The sequence below is a fragment of the Odontomachus brunneus genome, unplaced genomic scaffold (genome assembly GCF_010583005.1).
Source record: "Odontomachus brunneus isolate Ranch 3 - 2012 unplaced genomic scaffold, Obru_v1 Obru_scaffold_073, whole genome shotgun sequence".
NCBI classification, from domain to species: domain Eukaryota; kingdom Metazoa; phylum Arthropoda; class Insecta; order Hymenoptera; family Formicidae; genus Odontomachus; species Odontomachus brunneus.
In genome coordinates, this window is record NW_022639523.1 from 1,386,010 (window position 1) to 1,401,042 (window position 15,033).

At 43.9% G+C, this 15,033-nt stretch overlaps 2 protein-coding genes across 16 annotated transcripts in view; one reads left to right on the forward strand and one right to left on the reverse strand.

The window, feature by feature from the left end:
• LOC116847073 overlaps positions 1-15,033 on the forward strand; it is a 280,111-nt gene that overhangs the window by 218,141 nt on the left and 46,937 nt on the right. The gene's annotated exons all lie outside the window — the stretch shown is intronic.
• LOC116847068 (glutamate receptor ionotropic, kainate 2) overlaps positions 1-15,033 on the reverse strand; it is a 330,836-nt gene that overhangs the window by 65,626 nt on the left and 250,177 nt on the right. For all 10 annotated transcript variants that reach the window (XR_004378653.1, XM_032821664.1, XM_032821662.1 and 7 more), the window contains one exon: positions 3,532-3,689. Coding sequence is in view for 9 of the 10 variants with exons in the window: in XM_032821664.1 (XP_032677555.1) it covers positions 3,532-3,689 (158 nt within the window). In the remaining variant the exon portion in view is untranslated. The remainder of the gene's footprint in view (positions 1-3,531; positions 3,690-15,033) is intronic.

Sequence of the window (15,033 nt, forward strand, 5' to 3'; positions counted from 1 at the left end):
TGGGGTTGAGATAAGATACGACTTCATTTCCGCCTTGCGGCTACGCTACGCTTCGCGAGCGTCGTTCATTTCCTCCGTCCACGTTGGAAAATACAGTACCAAGTCGAAGTTAAGCTTCCAACGTCTTAAAAAGACATGCAAAATTGATCTCGACAACGTATCAAGCGGATCAATTATGTCATCGCAAAATAATACACTTGAAATTATCGATATAAGTCACCCTCACTCTTCTTGCCCATTAATTATTAATTTGATTTGTATAAATAAAGCTGTGGATTACAGTAAAATGCTGATTTACGACGAAGGCGAATTTATTGGCAAACACGATTATCGCGTGAGAGAATTCCGGAATCGATATCGTTTCATAGCGAGAAAAAAAAATGTGTATTGCACGTGCGACCCACCGGAAGCTTCGTAAATTGGTTGTCTCACTGAAGCAAAAAGAAGTGGCGAGCGATGAATTTTAAGACTGGATACGTTGCGCATCTAGAGGCAAATCTAACCGAATTTATTCCAATCCCTATCGTTTTGCCCTTCCAGCTGTAGGACGACAGTAATAAGTCACTGTCGCGATGGGCTTTATGAATAATGCAACTTACGGGAAACTTTTTACGCGAAACGTATAAAACGGGGCGCAGTGCAAGGTACAAGCATAGATACACTTCTTTAACTCTTTCAAAAGCCGAGATTGTAGACGAAGGCGATGCCGTAAGCAGTCGGCGACGGTCACCGGAATAGCAAAAAAAGAGATGTTTCAAGATGTTCAAGTAGTTATACAAAGGTTCTTTTATTAAGTTATTTTGTAAAATTTCGCGCAGCATATTAGAATAAAAAAACAAAATTAGAAAAAAACTCATTATTATGTTTTCTATAATTATACTTTATATTCACTGAAAACAGAAAACTGGCGCTTTGAAATATCAAGTCCGATCGAGGTTATGTATTTTCCATCTAGATTAATTTTCACTTCAATTAAAAGACAATCGATATTAACGATCAGAAGAACTCACTGTCGCTAATAAACTCTTAGATCATACAGAAACAATTTCACGTTTATCAGAAGCACGGAAGTCTCAGCTTTACTACCGTTTTCGTTTGAAGTCGCTGCGACGTCTACGAGCGGACTTATCGACGAAAGTATCGAACCGCGCGCTCGATCGCCTCAGCGCGCCGCTGAGTCGACAGGACCTACCTCAACGCGGAAGCGCATCAGATTTCTCCGCGATACCGAGAAGTCGTCTGGGCGACCTTGCCCCACTATCGCGCTATTCATCATGGCCGCACGAAGCACGTGCGCGGCCATGTGGTCGCGCGGCGTCGTGACGTAACAACATGGCCACCTGAAGATGTGCACGCTCGTCTATCGATCGTCGATCTCACTCGCGCGCTGGCGTTCGCTGAGATGCACTGGACACCGAAACTTTAGAAGGTTATTACTCGCGAATGAATCAACGTAGACGAATAAAACAAAAAGCAATTTGCTTGGCGTACATTCCCGTACGCGTCTGTGTTGCTCTTTTGCCGTCAAGAGCAGCCGCACCAAACGGTGCGATAGAATTCGGGAAGAATATTGCTTACACGATGCATCTTCTATCACTTACAACAAATCTACCTAAATTTTTTCCTCCATGCCTTCTATTACAACATTAACATTAACTAGACCGATGTTATTATTATCTGTTCGAAATTATTTGCATTTTCAAGGCGTTTTTCGAAGACTACACCTAATTTCTTCCTCTTGTTTATTCTGTCCATTCGAGCGTACGACTGACGGTCGCTGCGCTCAGCCTCAGAAGCGTCAGCTTCATAAAGTTATGAGACTTTCCCTAATTTGTGAAAAGTTTTTGTTATGCGTAATATTTCTATATAATATTGTGTTTCTATTTACGTTGCGAATACATTTATATTATTATAATTACAACAACATAGAACAATAATTTTACTAAGAACTTCTCAGAAATGAAGGAAAGTCCCGCAGCTTTTACAAAATGCTGATTGTCGGTCCTGAAGCTAGGTCGTCGTACGGTTCGATGGACGAGGCATAATGGAAGAAAGCAGACGTAAATCTTGAAAAGCGCCTCAAAAGTGCAAGTAATTCCGAGCACTCTGATATAAAGCACATTTTGCGTTAATGGAGTGTGTCTTAATTAGACGCACGATTGCATGCGAACGCGTTGCAATCGCCGGGCGTCCCTCGTCCTCGGGACAATTTGGGTGCCATCGTCGGCGAAAGGATAGGCGGGAGCGCGGGTTATCGGGCAGAATGGAACGCCAAGAGAAGATTCGCCCATTGGCCCCACAGTTGACACAGTTTCCCGCCGACGGTGTTAGCCCCAACGATCGATACTCTACGTCGTGACTGCCTAAGAAGATCATCGTCGCAGTAAGCGTTACACGCCAACACGCGGCTTCAAACTTAATGGCCCATTCGCGGTGCGCAGTCGTGCGGTGCACCGCGTGATACGACTGATGTTTGAGCTCGCCGTTAATGCGACGATAATATCGATTGCGAGCGGCATGGAGCCCCGCTCTCCCGGTCCATTTCGATACGTCGAGCACAGCTCGCTCTTGACGAACAAGAGCGAGCGAGTGGGCAAGTGAGCGGTCGATCGATCGATCGATCGATCGATCTTCCTTACTGCGAGATAAATCAGAGGCTGAATTGCGGCAGTAAATTTCGATAAGAGATAATCAAATTCCTCTGCTGACACCTATACTACGATTTCGCGAAAATTCGCTACACGAACGTGTCAATGAATTGTACAAAGAGACTAAGAATAGTGTTTCCTGACTAACAAGTTTTTTTTTCACGTGTCTCTTCTCCCTGTATAATATAATAAGATATACTCTTCTCACATCCACGAGATGTCTGAGTATAAATCGAATGGTAGTACTCTCTCAATAGACTTAGGTATAATCACGATTAATGAAGAAATAAACGCGAGTCTGTCTGCTGAAGTCTAGCCGGCCCTTACATTCGAGGATACGGCAGGATGCCTGACGTGTCCGTAGCCGCAAAATATGACAGATAAATTTTGATAAGACGAAGGAATCCCCGGAGGGTTTTCGCCGTACCGCGAGTCGGAACGTCTTAATCTAAACCGTCCTCGAGGAAAGTAAAATGTAGCGGGAAAATGGCGACCAATTTAGCGCGACGTTCTTCGTCCGCTTCGGCGCTGTCATTACCGCGAATCGTCCACATGGAGAACACAGCGGGGTCCTCCTCAGCGGCTGGTCCGGCGGATCATCCGAATAGCCGTAGAGAGAAGAGAATAAACGCGCGAGAGTCGAGCGATTTAATTAATTTGAGAGAATATCTCGCGTGGACGAAGTGGAACGTAAGTCTATAAGTCGTCGTATAACGAATGAGAAACGTGGATAGGTTAGGCGAACGAGACATCGCGGCGTCGGTAGCGCGACAGCTTAATGCCGCGGGCTTACCTTGGCAAGCAAGGCAGGAAGGAAAGTAAGATGGAAGGAAGGAAGCTGTAGCGCACCGCGCGGAAGAATAAAAGCAGACGGAACACTCACCGATACTCCGATCCCTCGCTCAGCTGTCTGACCGTAATGGGAAATTCGCTGGGTCCGTGCGCTTTCAGAAGTTCCTGCAATCGCACGAGCCCCTCGTTGTTCTCGTAGATAATGGTGAAACTCTTCCACCCCCAGGCCTTCACCAGATCGACGTACGCCTGGAACACGGGTAATCAATCACAGGCTGTTATTATTACAGTTGGGGGTTAACAGCCGGCGTAACGCTTTTAGTCTCACGATGTAATTTAACTCTCTCGGGCTCTCTCTCAACCGTCACGCGATGGCAATAAGTACGATGAATACACATCGCCCGTGAAGCAATAATTTTGCGTTATTCTGGTACCTTGATTATCTTTACGGCACACCTCTAAAGTCACACGCGTATCACGAAGCGTGTGCGTGTGTATGTGTGTGTATGTGTTATGATTAAAAATATTCTGTCATTTAATGAAATGAAAATACGCAGGAAAAAGTAAATACGATAATAACGTCGGCTTACACGGCTGATGTGTCTCATTCGTAACAACTTGTACGACTTAGGGATAGAGCTTTAATTAAAATTTCTCTTTTTATCGAGCGACGATGTATATCGATGGCAATTAATTTTTAAATGCGTAAATGAACGGAAAATATGTACAGAAAATAATTTCGTCGTACGATATTATCAAGTTAATCATCGATGCAAATTGGTCACAGCCAATTATCATTATTATATGACGAATCGCGTAAATTGGAAAAGTCTGAAGAACTTACTGCGGTTAATTAATCGAATATTTAGTATACTGTGTGGCGCGCCGGCAAGGAAAAAACTTGGAATGGATTTCATTGTTCATTAAAAAAGCGTGTTATCTCATTGTTGCTTCTTTTCCGCGGTGCCGATTAGTTATCTCGATCTCGATGCAAATTATTGTTTATATCGTAACGTGTGACGTGCGCGCGCACGCGTGATTAACGTAAGAGTTACCGCGTAGTTGTCCGTGTGGAAATTATGCATTTTGATGGCTTGTGAACGTCAGGGAATTAAATATTATAAAATAATGTATATTTTAATATTACGAGGGAAAGTATATTAAAAGTATAGTGAGTAGATAATGCAATGCGGTGAGCTCGAACCGGCTAAAAGTAACGCGACTTCGAGAATATACGTATGTATGTGATTGCGTGTAATCATAATAGTTCTTGACGCAAGCTTGAACGAATAAAGAGACGTTTGCGTCTACAATTTGAACGCTTATAAAGCCTCATATTATGTGCATGCAATTTTTAGACACAAGTCACACTAATTGGCAATTAGGAAACTGTCTCTCTCACACACTCACTGCGCGTATGTACGAGATTATTTAAAACAGATTTAGGGGGTAATGCGCGGTAGCGCGCGTCTACAGTGCCTAATGAATAAAAATTCTGCAGCTGGAGAGGATAGCCGAAACATATCATTAATATATATTATTTTGACGGATATATTATCCACGGAGCTCATGTATAACGATCTTTCTCACTTGTTATAACATCGTAATATCCACCAACGCTTTTATTTTACGTAACGGCAATAAGTCCTTTTTTTGCAACGGCTATTGATTTTTATTAGACGCGTCGGTGCAAAGTGACGATATATGCGCGCTTGTCAAAGGGCGATGTAAAAAATATGTAGATCCACGAACGTGAAAGGACCGCGTGAGCGAACGCTGCTCGCTATGTGCGGCTGCTGCTTCGATCCGCAGCTACTAGTAACAAATTGCACATCGGCACGAAATACAACGGCACATCGCGAGAAGAATTCGCACGCGCCAACGCGAACATTTATGACCGCGTCTCGAATTCCGTTAGAGTTTGGATTACAATATGTTGCCGATGAAATGTCGCCGACGTCGGCTATAAATAAATCGGGAATGTCCGACGCGCCCACGCTCCGCGGGCGCCATTATTGCGAGCACCGAGCATCGTAAAGTATCGTAGTTATCCGTTCGATCGCGGTCAACGTTGTCATTTTCGTCGCATTTCCCGTTCCTCGTTGCACAGGGTGCGCTTGTTATGCCGGTACAATAAGTGTGTGTGTTTTCCCGGATGTGTTTCCGCAGTTGTATCATCGCCGGATATCGCCCTTTTCTTTATTTGAGCGCGACGAAGTACTGGGCAGTGAATTTAGCGTTACTTCACATGGGAAAGAGAGAAAGAGGGAGACGCGTTTGCGCGAATACCTGTGTACTCCACGCCTTCTACGTAACCCGTAGTGATAGAACAAACGTTGCGAAACGTAACTGCGGTTGCGTTTTAAAATAAACCTCTTTCACCGTGCACTTCCCGTACACATCGTATCGCGACGCAACGAAGCGTCTCTCTCGCGAGTAAAAGAGAAGGAGAGAGAGAGCGAGAGAATAGCGTAAGAGATTGCGACTTATTTTGCCGCGTGGTGGCTTCTCCTTCCGCACAGCTCAGGCTTTTAACTGGGAAAACAAGTATCGCCACGGTCGCGACGCGTTCTCCAATGGCCGAATTGTCCGCGAGCCGCGCTGCTTTCGCGCGCTTTGCAAAGAATTCACTTCTCTCTGTCGTAATGCGCACGGCTCGCGCTCGCTTTTTCCGATAATCCAAATTCCGTGAAAAGGCGAATGTATATTTTCCCAACGAGGGAACTTCCGCCGCGCTTTCTCGCTTTTTCTCTCTGTTTCTTTTACCTTTTTTTCTTTAATGCCGTTCTCCGTCTTCTCGAACTCGCGACGATACGAACTTTGGGATTTCACGTTAGCTGACTGCCTCCATATTGTCGTCGCTTCGTTTTTATCCAAGAAATCACCTGGCGGCGCAACCATTTCTAACTGTATAATACTCCTCCGCAGTAATCCCAGTTAGGATTATAACGTGATGTGACGCTCGAGACCACGTTAATCTTTAACTTCACCTTCCTCTACCTCACTCGCGGATGAATCATTTCGTTAGTTTTCCTCGCATGGATCCTCCGCGCTTGATTCTGCTGGTTACTCAGTTAAATGTAGCATCGCGAGATACGCTTGATGACTTTCGTTATTACACATCATAAGTGGCCTCGAGAATACATCTCCTTTGTTCGAAGCTCAAGATCAGAGCAAGCTGAAAAGATGCATCTCCCAATTCGCAAAATACAACCGACGATGTTGTTCCACCTGTTTTTAATTTAGAGCCACAGCTTCTTTCATTTGCTTCGTCGATTAAGGTAAAGATGAGGGAGGGAAGTTTGCACGGGAGATTCAAGCGCAAAATCTGCAGACTAAACGACACTACTAAATTCGTGTAATACTCCTAATCCTACGTATTCTGGGTGTCCTGTTCGTGATATTTAGCTGTTTTTGCCGGGTATTCTCCATCACACCACTATACATCCACCCTTATCGCCTCTCTGTGTCCTTCGGCTGGCTTTGTTATAATCGAAGGTTCCCAGGTGCGACGTTAATACGAGACCGTTGGTAGCGGCGTAAGTTTGACGTGGGAACATACTTGGGCTAAACGCGAGCGGGAATTACGATGACGATCATGTACCTACTTTAGCGAGACATTTAAAACTTATCTCACTCCGCTTCTCCGGAATCAACTCGTCTGCGGAATTCAGTACGGACGCTGAGCGCGCGCGCATGTCAGTCCGTGATTTTGCAGGCAGTAATTTTAGAACGTTGGATTGCGCGTTATTCATACCATTGCTCGTTATTTCGCGCGATACGAACCCACGCAAACGAAAAAAAAAAAAAAAAGAGGCAGAGAAAGAGAGCGGGAAAGAGAAATAACACGCGAACTTTGCCGATACCATCGTGTATGTTCAGTCACTTTTTGCACATTGCAGAAGCGACGATGCGGCTGACGACCCCCCGTTGCTTGTCTGTCCATTTGCGATGCTAACAGGCTCGGATTGTCACGGGATGCAGACAGCGGCTGCTGGCGAGTAGCCAGATCGCGTTCATTAATAATACGGTGATTATATACTGCGGCTTTTTGTCGAAATGAGATTTACTGAATCTGGCGAGTTAGACTCTTTCGATGGAGTCGGGCTTAACGGCTCGACGACGGCGCGGAGAGTCTGTTGCGCGACGTGCGACCTCGCGACGAGACGAACATCGCGGCGGGTCTCCACTGGCGGTTTCGGCGTGCCGCAGCGGAAAATGGCTCGGGTCGTGTATTTTCGGAATTATAATGCTAATTTTAATGTAACACGTATATTTCAACGAAATCACCACCATCACTACTATCATCCTTCTGTGATTCGCGCAGAGTTCCGTGACGACCAGGCGCGATTAAACTGGGTCGTCGGTACGGCGTATCGAGCACCAAAACCGCGTTTGTTCAAACTCGGTGCCGTAATGCGATACGGAATGACAAATGTAGCTTGGTCGGTCTTCTGAAATGTATGGTAATGCCTTGTCCACCTCACTGACCCCCGAGCGCCACAAAAGCAACTTTATGCTTGAACCCATCCCCATCTCGCCGACCATTGTGCTGTTTTTTCCCCTCTCGCTGCCGTGTACAATTTGCAATTGTACACCAAACGTAACAGAGATTTTGTTAAAACTTTTATTGAAGTACGATCGAATTTCCACACAGTAATCAGCCGCGACAGTGAAGTACTGGCGGTTCTTATTAAATGTTTAGCAATCTGAACGCAAAGTGACACACGTTATGACCGGGATATATCCGCGGATGGGAATTTCGTCGAGAGCGCGTTGACGGTATCGCGCGACAAAATTCCGAAGTTACGCCGTTACCATAAATTAATCATAACTTCGCGATGAATTATGAGGCCTCGGCTGTCTTCGCGTAAACGAGAGAGAAGCACAGCGCTCTTAAAATCAATCTCTCTCTCTCTCTCTCTTTTTCGCCCGTGCGAAATTATTGCCGTTTTAACAAGACCGGCGTAATTTACGGGACGATCCAATTTCGGCGATTCTCGGCCACGTCCAGCCCCGGAACGGGGAATAAATCGTTCGGCGTCCGCTATTGGCCAACGCCCGGTGTATACCCATGCATCTCCCATAATCGCAGGACTTGGTGAATCTGATCGCGACAACTGTGCCCGGCGTTGTACGTCGCGTATTCGCGCGTGCCGTACGCGGCGGCCGGTACCTACAAATAGCGCTCCGCCAGAATCTCGTTCGCCCGTCGTGTGTTTTGCGCACGGTAATGTATCGCGGCGCTAGATCGATGTTTAAATTACATCCGGTGTAGTGCACGACGTAAATTGCACGCCGGGCACGCTTGTAAAATAGCCGAGTGTGTTTCACGACGAGGTTTCGCGCGGCCGATAATTTTGCCGGCCCCCGATAATCGACGACCTCGGTCGGACCTGCCTCGGTTCGTGGCAAGATGTGTTCCGAGCGAAAACGCGCTCGCTCTGTACGTACGCGCGCGATTTTTGACGTACGGCCGGCGTTTTATTGTTCCTCTCGTCGATCGTGACACCGACCATGCGTTTCAGTCGTTACACAATCGACCGTATTAATGTCTCCGCGTAGCGATTGTGTCTCGAGCCACTTTTCATCCCGCGGGATCGATCCTCGTCGAGATAGACCGCCACCAGTCTCGGGATGCGATCAAGAGATACTTGAAAGTAACGCGGGGAAGTCGTGTCGTCGAAATTACGTATTCACGAGACGCAACGCGGGCGTGTAGGAGCGCGCGGACCTCCGCGGCCAATGCAAATTGGGCGGAAATATTTCAGCGGTGAAATATTTAAGTCGCTTTACGCGCACCGGCGGCTCTTATCATAGTATCGGAGTTCGCGCGCGCGTGACGTGAGATTTATCACGCCCGTTACGTTGCCATTTCAAGCACGTTTGCGACCAAGTACGTTACACCTCACACGACGATTATAACGTACACTATCTTGGGTCTCCTACACCTATATTATTCTCTCTCCCTTTCTCTCTTTCTCTCTCATCTCTCGCTTGATGTAATTTCGAATAATCGAATCTCTTTCGTATAAAAATCAAATTTCTCTCGGATAAAATCGGAGAATCGATAATTCAGTAACGATCGGGAAGAATTTTTGCAATATGAGCACGTAAGAATAATTTACTATTCAATTGAATATATTTGAATATATTTTAGTTCAGCGAAACTTCCGACTTCCGGCGCGAAATTATGAGAATGTTTGTCGAGAATTAAGGAAGTACAAAAAAATAATATCTCGTTGAATGTTTGCTTTGAAGAATTCGACTGTGTAAATCGAAGAAAGTGGAATGTCGGCAATCGTTTGCTTTCACTCTTCTTTTTCCCGTTCAACAATGATTCCTTTAAAACGGAAATATTTTCACAAAAGTCCAAATTATAAACATATTTAGCTGTGAAGATGAAAGAAACTCGGGCAAATGAAAAATTAGAAAATAATAGAAATTTCAGTAGCGAATACTTGGGGAGCAATTAAACGAGAACATCACGACTCACGTTTAATCGGGTAAGCGGTCGTCAACTGCATTTTTGCAGTTTAACACGTCGAAGATTAAAAGATAATTCAATTACTCCTTTTCACCGTAATTTCAGCACGAAACTCATCAGTTGGTTTGTCGTTAAAAGGCACGGCTATAACTCCAGTTCGCTCTATGTGCACGCGTGTGCACATAAGGCACAAATGTACATGTGCTTTTATATCTCGCCATTGCGTGGATAGGTCCCTCGACGGAGTTGATGCCGTTGCGCGCCCTTCATAACGAACGTCCCGGCGCGAGTTCGCGGAGGCATTCTTCCCGGGAGCAATGCTCTGAAAGAGCGGCGTGCATCCTCCGTGTTGCATTTTTCAGATGAATTTTCACAGGCGACTGAGAAACGCGACGCAGCGCGACGCGGCGCCCTCGATTTACTCGGATTAAGCGCGATTCCAGGTGCGTTCGCACGTCGCGCAACTTCCACGGGCGAACGTAATATAATGTCGCACGCGATTGCGCGACGTCGCGCACACCAATTTAAGATATTTCTTTTGTTTTATCCGAAGCACGCCGAGTAGCTGCCAACGCGATACGATACAACTTAAACGTATATTTCATGTTTGTGAAAAATATTATTTGTTTAAGAGATATTTGCGCGATTAGAGTATACATTTGTATATTGAAGGGAAAAATATCTAAAAGAAAAAAGTAAGAAATATTTTTTCGATATATACAAGGTGTCCAGTAACTGATCGAGCAACCGCCGTGTACGGGTAGAAAATAATCATAAAAGTTATATATCATTTTGAAATTTTCTTAATATTTTCCGTAAATAATTATTTATTCCGTAATTAATTAAAATGTGTAAACGAATAAGCTCACGAGAAGCAGTAGGACAGGCTCTGTGTATAAAAGAAACGGCTTACCTTTTAGCAACAATAAGTAAACAGCTGATTTCGAGGTGGAGTAACATATACTTGTATCGCTTGATACTCCGCCTCGAAATCAGCTATTTATTCATCGTTACTAAGAGATAAGCCATTTTTTTTATACACAAAGCCTGTCCTACCGCTTCTCGTGCGCTCATTCGTTTATACATTTTAATTAATTAGGGAATAAATATTGAGAAAATTTCAAAATGGTATATAACTTTTATGATTATTTTGACCTGTTCTACCTGTACATGGCGGTTGCTCAATCAGTTACTGGACACCCTGTATATACTAATAATATATTTACTTAAATCCAGATTCTTTCTTATTTAAGTAAAATTAACAATTGCTTTTATGAGAAGACAAAGTTTGTAGGAAATGTATATTTTTTTACTTGAAAAATATTTTATGTGAATATGTTATCAGTGCAAGTGAATATGTTATCAGTAACCACCGAATATTTTTACTTGAAAAATATTTTATGTGAATATCAGTGCAAGTGAATATGTTATCAGTAACCACCGGATATTTTTTATTTCTTAGATATTTTATCTTCTAGTGTAAAGGATATATTTGCGACTATGCAATCCAGAATGCAAATGTCCTCATCGCTATTATCGTCATTTTTCAAACGTTCACATTTCTGGCTTTAATCTCTCGCAGAGCAGACTTCGTTCATCCGGCACAATTCGAGATTTTTTACGCGCGCGCGTCCAATCAATCGTTTTTATTTAAACGTACGTTTCCCATCAGGTTCTTATGCGCGCAAAGTACCTCCCTCTCTCATTGAGTTCTTACGCGCGTAAGATCTACGTAAAGTAGTAGTTACTCGCGGTAGCGCGGCTAACGAACCGCTTGCCGACGTATTCCTTGTAACAAGATCCCAAAAGGAGAAAGTCCGTCTCTACTCTCCGAGCTCGTATGATTTTTCTAGCCGTAGCCAGACCGTAGCGCGCGACCGTAGCTGGAGCCTCACTCTTTTGCTCCTCTTCTCCTTTCTTTCTCTCCCAGCAAGACGCTTTCCACGAGAGTTTTGCTCGCTCTCATTTCAGAATAAATCCCAAGAAATTCGCTTCGACGCGAAATTGTATTCAGACATTGTAAAGCGCTTAATGCATTTGCGGGAATAGTCACATCTGGAATAGCGTTGAGGGGACAAATGGATGTAACTAAACATGTCATGTTCCTCTGCGAAGAAGAATTCTTTCTCGCGGTATAGGTGAATTCTGTTTTTCCGCTCTGTGTTATACGTAGAACGCTCCGCAAATTCTTGATTTCGTTTGCGGATTCTTTGACGAATTTCTCGTTGATTCTACTACGTGATAAAAATTTCATTATCTTGGTCTGACAGTCAACTTTAGCCGATGAAAATGAACCGTGAGCAAAAAGGGACGTAGGATCGCATATTATGATATATCATGATACCTAATGGAACTGGACAATAGGCGAATTTACGTATTAAATCATGCCATTATGACTATCAATCAAATTTCGATTCAGTCGATTACTGTGACGTATTATAAATGTATGTTGATTGCTAAATCTACATATGGAATATACAATTGGCAATAATTTTGAGCGTGAGAAGCCGCTTTCAATTTCGGTTTTGCATTATTATGGTCTAACCGTCGATGGCTTTCAAAACGCTTCCGCCATAAATGTACGGTCAGTCGATGCCTCTTAAATTCGCATCACGTTGTTACACAAGACTCACATTCGCCACTCACGCTGAGGCGAGCCTCGCGTATCGTCTCGAGATAAACTTTGATAACGTATCGTTGTTTTCGCCCATATATCTCGCAATCAGTCGTAACTCCGATGATTAATATTGGATCATCGTTACGTTAACATTATCCACGGGTGATGTGCGTCCATCGCGCTCGGGAATACTCAAACTGAGGGGTGAAAGGTAACCGTCATTCATGAGTTGAGAAGAGAAGATCGATCGCGCGTGATTAAGTCCAAGTTCCGTGGGGAAATCGAAGTTTTGCTTAGCACATCGTGAATGTTATATATACCTATGTTCTTATCATCTCTTCCTGTGCCGGTGCACACGAAGTTGGAGTCTCGCCGGCTTTCCGGAAATAACAAGTTAGCGGGGTTGGCAGTTGTCGATTATCATCCTCTGAATCCACTACGCGGGGGCACTACCTCGAAGAAGACCAAAAGTTTATCTCGAAAAACAAAACTTCCTACTCTCTTATACGTGGTTTTCGACGATCTCGGGATATTCTGTCTTTGTATGGTAGCTCAGGTAGCTGCGAATGCTTATTCGCCGATGCACGTATTGTCAGCGGAAATGAAACAATACGTGCGCGTAGATATATTTGCATACACAAAAAAATATTGCAAAGAAACGTGATTACTCAATTTACTTTTATTCTTTTAAGCAATGGTTATTTTTCAAGAAAGAATATTTCCTTGATAACAGTCTTAAAATATACTCGTCACAAGTTTGAGAAAAGCTCATTATCGTGTACTGCAAAGAAGAATTTATTTTCTTTACAAAGATGTTATAAAACTTTGTGGAAGAAACAGTTGATTCAACTCTGCGTAGTAGACAAACCGAATTCTTGTTTCCATATTTAATATTTTTGTTGAAATGCTAAAGTTATCGGAATTCTCAGGATGTATTATGAGTAAATTTGATGTTTATAATGAAAACTTGTAATAGATTTGCGGATGTATATAAACTTGTATATAAACTTGTGAAATAAATAACTGGAAAGAAATAACATTTACTCGAATACAGTATGTATTTTTCTGTGTGCATAAACAGACGGATATTCGCGATGCAGGTTCTCGTTGGCTGATTTGCCCTTGCTCGATTATATTCGCCAAAATTGCAAGAATCATATTGCCGCGGTACCGCCACACCGTTGTACAATCAGTGTGATTTTTCTGAAGTTAATTAAAATGCGCGGCGGCACACGTGAAGCGCGCGTTAACGTCGCGATCGAAACGATCGCTCGTGACTTGAAGGCAATTTGAAATCGCGCAGCACATTATTACCCGCGCGTTACGGATTCACCGGCGTAACAAAATTGCACAGTCGGTGCTGTTAACATTTGAAACGCTACATTATACCGCGAAATTGCCGGCTGATGTATCGCTCGTAATGAAACGCGATGCCGGAAAGCGTATATATACCAGAAATAAAATTGTCCCGATAATAACGCGAATTCCCGTGCTCGGTATTAGTTAACTGTGCTCGCGGTGCTTCAAACGCATTTCTATTAAATTCCGCTTACAATGTACCTATACAAAATCTGGCGAGCGCGATTGTCCTGTTGGCCTTTTTGAACTCTGCTGCTGGACAGAATTTTGCGCCCGCTCCATTTACAGTATGCGCATGTGTATACATATACAGCTTTATCGAGATGTATATATGGTGACAACAAATAAAACTATTTCCGCTCGTAATAACCCTTGTTGGAATAATTAATATCGGCTGCGCGCTGGTAGTAGCAGTTTCGACCATAAATTAATTAATAATGTATACTTTTGCGTATAATTTCTGATGGTCCTTCGGGGAGGGAGAATTTCAGTTCAGAACGGAATAAATGTCTGTTTATTTATATAAATTTAATACACAGCGGATAATTGATACAAGATATACCAAATAGTTTTGTAATCGGAAGAAAATTAAATGAATAATCGGACGGAATCGGACGTAATTAATACGCGTTAATCGTAACGAAACCGTATAATTGATACACAGCAGATAATTGATACAAGAAGCGCTGGATACGGTAATCGACAGAAAACGGCACGAATGATCAAGCAAAATGGAGATGGCGTCGAAGTGAGAGTCGCATAATGTCAGTCAAACGTTCTCCGCGCGTCGCAACCAAGTCGAAGCGCGCGAGTTCTACCCTGAGACAATGCTATTCGGAAAATGTCCCTCTACTCGACTCCCCCGAACGCCATTCGCGATGAATGCACTTTGCATTTTTCGCGACGGCTCTTTTCTCCCGGCATGTCGTCTCGACTGCGAAGTTTCCGAAATGCTCGGTCGGAGAGAGACAGACACAGAGAGAGATGCGAGTGAGGCGGCGAAAATCGGGTGAAGAGACGGCGCTCTTAATTCCTCATCTAATAGAATTCTCGCCTAATGCATTCGTAAATAATGCATTCTCAGTGCGCGGCCGTCGAGTGCGCGCCGTCGTCTCAGGCCGCGGCCGGCG